Below are 11826 nucleotides of genomic sequence, written 5' to 3'. Positions count from 1 at the left end.
CCATTTTTGTCTTCTCCTGCCACTGAACTGACAGGCAGGGAAAGGGGCTGCTATAGTGGCTAGAGGGATTGAACCCAATTACTAAGGGGAAATAAGGTTGCTGCTATACAAACAGGGAGAGCTATGCTCAGAGCCCACGGATACTTACTGGGGCACCTCCTGGTACTGCTTTGCCTAATAGTCCTGGTAAGTGGGAAAGTGCAGAAATTCAATAAATACAGGATTGAAGATTAGGGTGACTACGTCAGGGAAATAATTTTGACCAGGTTGCTGTAAGGGGAATATGAAATGGGTGGTAGAAGAATGAGGTTGATTATTAACTTTGGCCTCATGATCAGCTTTAGAGAGAAACTGTAACAGCTATGCACATCTTTGTTAATTTAATTTTTTCTTCCTTTCCTCTGTTTATATGAAAAACACTTGAGACAATTGTTATAAATCAGGTTTCAGGTGGGCGAATATGGTTGCATTAGCATTATCCCGTAACAGTACAGTGGCTGATGGGATTTTTTTTGTCCCTGCCTCCCTGTTGGGAGAATAGAATAGCAAGAATAGATGCTGAATGTGAAAGGAGTAGGCCATGGCGGTTAGTCTTTATTTTCCCACACATCCTTATTAATTTCCTGTCCTTCTCTGTCTTGTTCTATGCCCTGGGAGGCTGATCCTTAGGGACTGCATCCCCCTGGCTCCATTTGTAATTGACTTCTGCTTGGGATTGGTCAATGGAATGCACTGGCACAGCTTTGGCGGGAAGAAGAGAGAAGACAATGTATTTCTTCATTGCTCCCACTCTGATTTGGACTATTTTTTATTGGCAGTGACTACATCCCTTCAAGATTTTAGCTTCTTCCAGAAGTCCTCTCCTCCATGACTCTAGCTCTCACTAGGCTCCAGAAATACTATTTCTTCCTCTTGCCCTTTTAGGCCTAGGATAATAGCTACCTGCTATTGCTAACCTCTGGGTGCCACAAAATTGCTTGTTGGGTCTCATAATCTTGCATTTCCCTCTGTAAGTAGTCTCTACATTAAAGTCCCTTGAACCATCTGATTTAGATTGTTTTTTCTAGCTAGGACTCTGACTGAGGTGCTGGTATGAGGCCTAGAATTACTGTAGCTATTTTGATACCATTACAATGCACAGTCAAGGATAAAGCTTATATGTAAGGAATGAAGCAGAATCTTAGTCAAATTGTACTTAAAGTCGGATAACTTCTGGATGCAACTTACTGAAGTAAGAATAGGTGAATATTTCTTAAACATGACAAAATATATACATTTCTAACAAGAAGCCTTTCATGTTTAAGGGATAAACACTAGAAGCATTTCCATTAAAATTAGGAAAAAGGCAAGAATACCAGTTATTTCCATAATTATTTAACATTGTTTTAGAAGTACTAGTTAATGCAATTAACCAAGAGAAATAAATGTAATATTAATATTGGAAAGGAGGGGGCAGGCAAGATTATCATTACTACAAATGAAGCAAATCTAACAGAATCAACTAAAGACTACTTGAAACCTTTGGAACTCCATAAAAAGGCTGGTTATGAAATCAATAGATTAAAAACTGATCACTTTCATATATAAAAACAACAAACAAAAATGTAAAAAAAGAAAAAATCCAAATGACAATAGGCACGGGAAAAGATAAGCTACTTTTGAATAAACTTAACAAAAAATTTGTAAGACATATCCATTCATTCAGTAAATATTGATTGATAACCTACAGTGTGCCAGGCAATGTTCTAGGAGTTATTTTTATTAAAAAACTGCAGAAACCCTGCTGAGAAAAATAAAGACAAATAAGTAGAAAAACTGGGTTGTTGTATAGAAAGATATTCCTGTGAGATGCCAATTATCCCTCAGTTAACTTATAAATTATATGCAACACAAATTGAAATTAAAAACGGTAGTTTTTAGGGGACTGTAACAAAATAACAGATTTTAGTCAGTAAGTAAATACATGTGAATAGGCAGGTAATGATAAAAAAGATGAGTTATGAGAGACCTTACCCTTCAGATATTGAAACCTATTATGAAGACACTATAGTTAAAACAGTTTGTTATTTAAGAAGAAAGAAAAGATAACAGATTAAAAGAATATAATAAAGAATAAAGAACTAGATACAAACATATGTGGATGTGTAGATTATGATAATTATGGTAAAGATGGCACTTTAAATCAGTGAGCTCAAGAGGGGATTATCTGATAATTAGCATTAGGACAATTTACTAGCCATTTGGAAGAAAATAATTCCATATGGACCAAAAATAAATATAAAAGGAAACATAAAAATTAGGAGAAAACACAGATCTCCCTAAGCAGGACACAAACCTCAAAAATGTAAAGAAAAAAGTTGGTAAATTTTGTACTGTAAAGATGAAAAATTCTATATAGTAGAAGTCCAAAAAATTTATAAATCAGGAAAATATTTATAACACTTACGAAAGTCAAAAGACTCATTTGCTTAATTTGCAGAAAGTTCTTATGTATTAGTAAGAAAAAGATGAACAACCTAGTTAAAAAATGAGGAAAGACAGTACACAGAAAGATAAATACAGATGCTTAACAAGCCTCTGAGAAGATGTTTAATCTCACTTATAATTAAATAAATTATTTGGAGCACAACATAGAATGCACATATATATGTATGTATGTATGTATCTATCTATCTGTTGATGTATATATTTATAAATTTAAGAGATGAAAGTTGGCAGCATGGGTAAAATTTAAAATGAACACCCATTTTGACACAAGTATTTTACTTCTAGGAATTTATCTTGAGGAAATAATATCATAGTTGCCAAAATATATGTATACAAAAGTCCTCACTGCAACATTTTTATAGTAGATAAAGATTAGGAAGAGGCTAAATATCAATCAGTAAGAGATTGGTTAAATTCTGGTAAACCCACGCTACAGAATATTAGTGTGTCTGCTAAAAAGATTTACATGACATATCAGGTGAAAAAAAATAGTTATGCAGGATAATATGCATAATATAATCCCAAATTATTTTAGAAAGATATATGTGTACACACACACGTAATGTATCTACATATATTGTTTGGTAATATATATGAAACAACAACAAAACCTGGAAAGAGTCACCTGAAAAATTAACAGTGGTTTTCATAGGATTTATCCTAAGATTGAAGTAGATTGGTTATCACAGTAGTTATCAGAAGGGTGGGGGAAATTGAGATTTTTTATTTTCTGTTCCCCTCTTTTCCTAGTTACCACCTGCTTTCCTTCATCTCAGCTGAAAACTTCATTCTCTCTGCCCCAGTAAGGAAACTTTCCCTGATTCTCAGACTATGCCACTTTTTAAAAAACTACATTAACAGAGGTTTTTTCTTTTGCAGTATTTCTCTCTCTCTCTCTCTCTCTCTCTCTCTCTGTGTGTGTGTGCGCGCGCACGCTTATTTTATTAAGGTCTTATTTCCACCATGAGAGAAGTCTGTGTTGTTTTTGCTTACCAATACATTCCCAATAAGCTCAGCACTTGTGGCCACTCTCCCTACTTCTTTTCCTTCCCAGTATTATGATGTGGACAATTTAATTTTCCTCAGTCTTATATAAAGGGTTATAAAAGTGCAGCTTTAGGCATCCCCCCAAATCATCCATACACAGATGAAGAACACATGAAAAACAAACAACAAATGTCAGGTTACATTAAACAATGAAATATTAAGGGCACTCCCATTTACTTCAAGAATAAGATCTGGAGGCCCTCAATCACCATTATCATTCAAGCTAATTCTGGAGGTTCTGGTCAATGGAATACATGCAGAAAATGAAAGAATACGGAATATAAATACTCATGAAGAAGAAATGAAAAATCATCATTTGCAGATATTATGCATGCATACCTAGAAAAACCAAAAGTATCAATGAAAAAACTATTAGAAATAATAAGAATGGTCTCTAAAGATAAATATATCATAATTAATTACTTTACCTGAGACAAACAATAACCAGGTAGAGCATGCAATCATAATGGGAATGTCATTCATATAAACAAAACACAAACATAATAAGAAATAAGTATAAAGAAACATAACATTTATTGAAAATCTCAAAAGTTGGCATGGATAGAAAGACTCCGTTTTTAAAGATATAAATTCTCTAATTAAAGTGCAGATTTATTGCAAGTACTACAGTAAATGTCAATTGTTTTGTTTTGTATATTGTTCGACTTGGAACTTGACACATCCACATACATATACTGTATATTTGCAGGAAGAAAGGTGGATATCATTGAAAGAGCTTGGCAGTAGAATAGGCATTGCAGGGCAGTTTTGCATTCTACTTTACAGATTTCTGCACTTAAAAAAATAAGTATATAACTAGAGACAGAGAAGAGGGGAGAGGAATAGACTTTCTTTCTTTTTCTTTTTCTTTTTTTTTTTGAGATGGAGTCTTGCTCTGTTGCCCAGGCTGGAGTGCAGTGGCACAATTTCAACTCACTGCAACCTCTGCTTCCTGGGTTCAAGCAATTCTCCTGCCTCGGTCTCTCAAGTAGCTGGGACTACAGGTGCGCGCCACCACCCCCAGCTAATTTTTGTATTTTTAGTAAAGACAAAGTTTTACCATGTTGGCCAGGACTCGAACTCCTGACCTCAAGTGATCCGCCAGCTTCAGCATCCCACAGTGCTGGGCAGGAGTAGATTTTCTGTTGAGGGGATATATAGCTTTTTTTTCAGGAAAGTATTAGTAGTTCTTACTTTTTAAAAGTCATACATGCCTGTGAGAATCCGATGAAAGCTATGGCTCCTTTCTCCACGAAAATGAATATACCTATGCACACAATCGCAGGTGGTCCACAAGGTTGTCCCTGTGAGAATGCCTACTCTGGGTTAATCCGTGGGGATTGTTCCTTGGGCATACATTTGGCTGAGTGGGCACCAAGGTGGATATGAACTGGCAGGCAGTAACTCTGCAACAAGATTAGGTTCTCTTTTTAAGGAAGCCAGAGGCCAAGAAGCCCAGCGGGCTGCACCTCTCTGGTCAGGTGGTGGCAGCGCACAGTACTAGGAGCAACTACTCAGGCACCATGAATAATGGCAAGAGGCGTAGGTAGGAACAGTAAGGCCTTGGATGCATTGCTGAGTTACCTCTGTGGGAATCTGAGGAAGGAAGGGAAGGAGCCAGAGGTCTTTACTCTGATTGGTCACCTGAGTAAACGTGGCATTTACCACCTTGGTCACTCATCTATATATATTTTTGGAGTGAACAACAGACCAGTGCCTGAATACAGGGGATGAGAGGCTATGGAATGTGGAAGGGTGGGAGGGCAGCACCTTCTTCCGCTGTTGACAGGGCAGGGAGGATTAGAACATCTCTGCATCCTTCACACCCTCAGGTGCCTCAGCCTTGGTAGACTGGAATTCAATTCAAAGGCAGGTGATCAGAGTAGCCATCAAATCACCATAGGTTCATATAACAGTTGGTCAAGACTTTGGGATGTTAAATACATGCTTTAATTAAATAAGACAGGGTTGTGTTGCTTTTATCTTATCAAATTGCAAGTTGATTCAAAAATTGAAAAAGTAAGGAATCATTTGTGTAAAACGGCCAAGATTAGACAACTGGTTGTCTCTTTGTGGACTAATTCATAGATCATGTAAAAAAAATCCATTTTTTTTTCTTAAGAGATAGAGGCTTGCTCTCTGTCACCCAGACTGGAGTGCAGTGGTGAGATCATAGCTCACTGCAGCCTTAAACTCCTGGGCTCCAGCAATCCACCCACCTCAGCCCGCTTTTCAGTTTTAAAAATGAGTTATTTTGTTTTAAAAGCTACTATTTGGCTGTAACCAGTAGAAATATTTTCCTTCTGTTACAAATAAAATAACGAAATTAATGAGGCCTTTTGCGTTTTCTCTCCCGTTTAAACTCTCTACTCAAAGGAAAATAGCATCATTTTATTTTCTCAATATAAAAGTAATGCATTATTGATTTAAAAACAAATGAGCAGAAAAGTTTAAATAAGACACTCCCACGATCTGTCTCCTTTTCCAACACCTTGCTCCACATTTTACAGTTGTGCAGAAGAAATATTGGACATTCATGACTAGTGGTGGGGGGAGGTATAGAGAGAGACAGTTGGACTGAGACGAGAGAAGATAAAAAATTATTCCTCGAAGAGGAAGTAAAGGCCAACGGACACGGGAGCAGATACAGCCTCTCCCTGTAAGCCAAAGAAAGGCAAATTTCAACCACAAAGGGAAGCTACTTCTGGTCTCCGGGATTGGCAAAGAGGAAAATGAGTGGCAGGACCTGATGTGTCAGGGAAGGAAGGGGAGGGCCGGCTTCTGCGGCACTGCTGATGGGAGTGGTAATTGGGGTCCTGATCTCACGGTTGACGTGGCCCTCACGTGAGCTGGAGCCGACGCGTGCAGACGTCCTTCTAATCTTAGTCTTCGTTTGGTCCGGTTGCACTCTCTCAATATCGCCCAGAGGGCGAGAGGGCCTGTGGCCTGGGGGAAGGAGGACGAGGTTACTGCCTGGATCCCAGCAGGTTTGTGTGTGGATGGGCGTTGCCAGGGGATCCCTGCGGCGCGGGCAGTGAAGGGTGGAGGCCGAAGGGGGAGCAGTTCGCTTTCTCCAAACCCTTGCAGTATTCCTGTCCCTTTCTAGAACAAAAATGGTGGACCTTGGGGCCGGATTCCAGGGGCGACCCCAGACTCGGGCGTGGTGGGACCTTTAACATCCTGGGCCTTGAATCAGGGAGGGCAGATATTCGGATTCGTATCCTGTGTGCTGGTCCATCTACCAAGCCAGAATCTTGGGGTTGTGCGTCTGACAGTCATTCCCCTTTTCTTTCAGTAGGGCGCTGTGCCATTTGGGAACAAAGGAATAGTCTGCCTGGAATCCCTGCAGGTCAGTGTAAAGCTGGGGCTGTCCCGCGGCCCTCGGAAGGACTGGGATGACTGAGGTCCTTGCCTTAACTTGGGCCCTTTACCGAGTCTCAAGCAATCTTCCTGCCATTTTTTTTTTTCCTTTAGGAAAAAAGGATGTAACAGTGCCTGCAGGAAAAGTGCTTGTCATTGCGGGTAGGGTGCGTTGGGGAGAGGGATAGAAGAGATCGGTTGGTTTTGTTTTTCTCCTCGGATTTTCCATATCCCCCCCCCCGCCCCGCCCCGCTTCCAGTGGTTTGAAAGGGGTGTGGTTTTTGCTGGGAAAATGGCCGACCGCTGGGGCTGCGGGAGGGAGGGCCGGAGGCGGGGACCGGGGGTGGGGCAACACTACGTAGCGGGAGGGCTGGTGTCAGCCGAGTCCAGAGAAGTGAGGGTAGGGTGACAGACAAAAAGGTAAACTCCGTTGACAGCCAGGACCCTGAATTAGGAAAAGCGGATGTTGGGACTCTCCGAAGTGCTTTTCTGTCCGCTGAGCCATCAGTTTCTGCCTTGTTGCTTGTGTCTGCAGATCTTGGGGCCGGAGGCCAGTCCAACCTTTGGAGCAGGAAGATACGCAAAGTTGTCAAGAACCAAGTAGGTCATAATAAGGGTGATGGCATTATTTGGGGGTGGAGCATGGTGGCGACTGCAACTCGAGTGGGCCCGTGGACCCCCTCCACATCTCCCTTCTTCCCTTCTTCCCTACACAATTTCGGATCTTGCAAAATAAATTGCTCTGCAGGTACAAGACAGGGAAGCAAATAGCTGAGAAGGGGTGGGCGTCAAGAGAGTCCAGGGGTTGGGAGGACGTTACTCCAAATTACTGTTTGAGGTACAGTGTCCTTGGTGTTGGTCCGTCGACCAAGCACTCACTTCTGAAGTTTGTTAGTCTTCAAGGTTTAGTGGAAGCAGAAACTGAGGTAAGGGAGGTAAGAAATTGCTCCCGAGCAGAGGTAGTTGGTATAATGACACGGCGGGGGTGGGGGATGAGTGGGGGTGTCCTGGTACCTTTGAGATGGAGGAGTTGGCGGAGGCAAGGACAGAGTTGAGGACCTTTACGCATTTCACGCCAGTCCGGCTTTTAGATATTCTCACTTCATTTTGTTACAAGGAAAATGTTAACAATGAAAATGTGTGGCGACATCTTCGGAGGATGCCAATGATAAGAGTAGGGGTGGAGGTGGAATGGAGGGTTAGAGGAATCATCGAAGGAGGAAGAGGGAGGGAGACAATGAATTCCAAAGCCGCACCTCTGTGAGGAGTGGAGGGCAACCGAAGGCGGGAAACATCGGGCAAGGCAGTTGTAAAGGGCTAGGAATTCAGAAGAGGGATGTATGTCCCGTCCCGGGTGATATCTGTATGTCCCCCTAGCTCTCGGCACCCCCTCCTCGCGTCCTTGTCTGCAGGTTTGCACGAAGCAGTGCCCTTGGAAGCAAGAAAGAGAAGGAAAAAACTGCCTGGACCTCTGTGGGTGCATGTGGGGGCGCCACTGTTCCCAGGACATCTGAAGGGCAGGATGGCAGGGAACTTTAACATTCTGGGGCGACGTGGTGGAACGTGAGGTTGGAGAGTCTTGAAGTGGGGAAAATTTCCAAACTTAGCTTCCGGATGGAAGAAAGGAATCAGTGATCTAGATATTAAGCCCCGAGTTTGCCAATATATCTGTATTTTTGTACGTTTGTTTGTTTTGCCGTTGTTTCAGTCTGTTTGCGTGGCAAAGACACAAAAGGAGGAGGAGCCTGAAATCTGAACTGCATCCTTTATTCCTAGGTCAAGCTGCCTCAGAGCCGGCCAGCAGTAGCTGCAGACTCCGCCCGCGACGTGTTCGCGCTTCTCTGGGCCAGAGCGAGCCTGTTCTGTGCTCCGGTTAAGAGATTTGTCCCGGCTATACCATGGGCCGCACTCGGGAAGCTGGCTGCGTGGCCGCTGGTGTGGTTATCGGGGCTGGTGCCTGCTACTGTGTATACAGACTGGCCTGGGGAAGAGACGAGAACGAGAAAATCTGGGATGAAGACGAGGAGTCTACGGACACCTCAGAGACTGGGGTTGAGACTGTGAAAGGAGCTAAAACTAACGTTGGGGCAGGGTCTGGGGCCAAACTTCAGGGTGATTCAAAGGTCAAGCCTGAGGTGAGTTTGGGACTCGAGGATTGTCCAGGTGTAAAAGAGAAGGCCCATTCAGGATCCCACAGTGGAGGTGGCCTAGAGGCCAAGGCCAAGGCCCTTTTCAACACGCTGAAGGAACAGGCAAGTGCAAAGGCAGGCAAAGGGGCTAGGGCGGGTACCATCTCTGGGAACAGGACCCTTGCACCGAGTTTACCCTGCCCAGGAGGCAGGGGTGGAGGCTGCCACCCTACCAGGAGTGGATCTAGGGCTGGGAGCAGGGCAAGTGGAAAATCCAAGGGAAAGGCCCGAAGTAAGAGCACCAGGGCTCCAGCTACAACATGGCCTGTCCGCAGAGGCAAGTTCAACTTTCCTTATAAAATTGATGATATTCTGAGTGCTCCCGATCTTCAAAAGGTCCTCAACATACTGGAGCGAACAAATGATCCTTTTATTCAAGAAGTAGCCTTGGTCACTCTGGGTAACAATGCAGCATATTCATTTAACCAGAATGCCATACGTGAATTGGGTGGTGTCCCAATTATTGCAAAACTGATAAAAACGAAAGACCCCATAATTAGAGAAAAGACTTACAATGCCCTTAATAACTTGAGTGTGAATGCAGAAAATCAGGGTAAGATTAAGACGTACATCAGTCAAGTGTGTGATGACACCATGGTCTGTCGCTTGGACTCAGCTGTGCAGATGGCTGGGTTAAGACTGTTAACCAACATGACTGTGACTAATCATTACCAACATTTGCTTTCCTATTCTTTTCCAGACTTTTTTGCTTTGTTATTCCTGGGAAATCACTTCACCAAGATACAGACTATGAAACTAATTATAAACTTTACTGAAAATCCAGCCATGACAAGAGAGCTGGTCAGTTGTAAAGTACCATCAGAATTGATTTCCCTTTTTAATAAAGAATGGGATAGAGAGATTCTTCTTAATATCCTTACCCTATTTGAGAATATAAATGACAACATAAAAAATGAAGGGCTTGCATCATCCAGGAAAGAATTCAGCAGAAGTTCACTTTTTTTCTTATTCAAAGAGTCTGGAGTTTGTGTTAAGAAAATCAAAGCACTAGCAAATCACAATGATCTGGTGGTGAAAGTAAAAGTCCTGAAAGTATTAACCAAACTCTAATTTGGAGTCTGTCCCAAAGAGTATTGAGGTATTTGCACTTGGTACGATATGTTTTGTAAATTCTTTGTTTTTCATTGTGAATATATGGTAAAGAGATCTTTTCAGCTGCTATTTTGGAATAATGACTATCATATATCATAACAGTGACTGATGTTGGTTTTAATGGTTGGGTTGAGGATGAACCATTTTAAGGATGCCAAATGGAATATTAGTACTTGTACACAGAAAGAATTTATTGATTTGATCTTATTACCTAGATTGAGATATTTTTACTCTTTCCTCTACCTAAACTGACAATGAATTAGTTATACATCATGAATAAGCTACACTTTTATATTAGTTTATATTTGTTAATCTAAGACTTGTGTTCCATCAATAAAGTTGTGTTTTAAGCAGCAGAAAAAAAAGACATTGTCCTTGTCCTTCAGTTTATGATCTGTTTGGAAAGGTAAGATATATGGAAACTAAAACAAAGAGATATTAACAAACCCAGGAGACCATCAATGCTTAGAGGCAGCAGAAACAGCTGCAGGCAACAGTGCGCAAGGAAAGTTTTACAAAGGAGAACTCTTAAGTAAGCTGGGTTTGAAGGACAGGATACAAAAAGTCAGAAGGGCACTCAAGACAGGAGGAGGGATGAAAAGAAAGGCATGGAGATGGGAATCCTTCTCCAGAGAGAAGTGCTGACCTGCTGGAATGGTAAGTGTAGGGAGGGTAGTGATGACAGAGAGAGTCAGGCGGTAAAGGTGAGTCCTGTTCATGGAGCACCCCTAACTGCTAAACTGGGGTGTGTGAATATTACTGCATCCACCCCTGGGAGACATCAAGGCCTTTTGTGATCAGAGGAATGACAAGATGAAAGGAAAACGATATGGTAGATTTATGTGCGACAGGAGTCCAAGCTGGGGTGGGGATAGGAGTGGTGACTGGAGATTGGAAAAAACAGGAAGCTACCACAAGTTAGTCCAGGCATGAGATAATAAAGGTGTGAAGTTTTACTGGTGGCCATGGGAATGGTAAAGAGAGGATGGAAATGAGAGACCTTTTGAACCAAAAAGTGCTGAGATGTATTCTGGAGACATACAAAGAGGACCAATTTTATTTTAGGGTCCTTGGGGTATTTGACAGAAAAATGTCCTCTTGGCCAGTTCTAGTATTCATATAAGTAAACAGTTACAACTTTGGAATAATAAGAAAGAATAAGTTTTAGTGCTTGTATCAGATTTCCTTTATAAGGTTGGTTAAGGTGGGGCCTTTATGGAACCATAGAGAGTGTTGTTGGGATACACATAGAAAATCTACCTCACTCCCACGCCTTAGTGAGGGTGAGGGTGTCAGGGGAGGAGCACTCTCAAACTGCTGGTGGGAGTATACACTGGTACAAGGTCCATTGGAATATATGCACATCCTTTGACCCTGTAATTCCACTTGTAGAAATGTATCTTTAGGAAATAATCACATAATTGGCTTGTAGGAAGCTGTGCATCTTCAAACTGTTTTGAAAGGTGTAAAGTTGTAAATGACTCAAGTATCTCAAGATAGGCAGTGAGCTAAATAAATTAATGTATGTCTACACATTTAAATACTATGCAGCTATTGAAAATATTGATGGACATCTACATTTACCTACATCAGAAATTCAGCATATAGTTTTTTTTAAAAAAATAATTTT

The 11826-nt window shown here is 41.6% G+C and overlaps 1 protein-coding gene across 1 annotated transcript; it reads left to right on the top strand.

Annotated features, from left to right (window-relative positions):
• Positions 1 to 6033: 6033 nt before the first annotated feature.
• Positions 6034 to 10561, top strand: ARMCX1 (armadillo repeat containing, X-linked 1). Its single transcript, XM_011964770.1, is given in 5 exon segments — positions 6034 to 6521; positions 6830 to 6883; positions 7430 to 7494; positions 8671 to 9861; positions 9864 to 10561. Coding segments are annotated over 2 exon segments (1101 nt in total). The 5' UTR covers positions 6034 to 6521; positions 6830 to 6883; positions 7430 to 7494; positions 8671 to 8792; the 3' UTR covers positions 9896 to 10561.
• Positions 10562 to 11826: the final 1265 nt, after the last annotated feature.

This window comes from Mandrillus leucophaeus, unplaced genomic scaffold (assembly GCF_000951045.1).
Source record: "Mandrillus leucophaeus isolate KB7577 unplaced genomic scaffold, Mleu.le_1.0 Scaffold706, whole genome shotgun sequence".
In the NCBI taxonomy this organism is placed as follows: domain Eukaryota; kingdom Metazoa; phylum Chordata; class Mammalia; order Primates; family Cercopithecidae; genus Mandrillus; species Mandrillus leucophaeus.
This window is presented reverse-complemented; position numbering and strand designations above follow the sequence as displayed.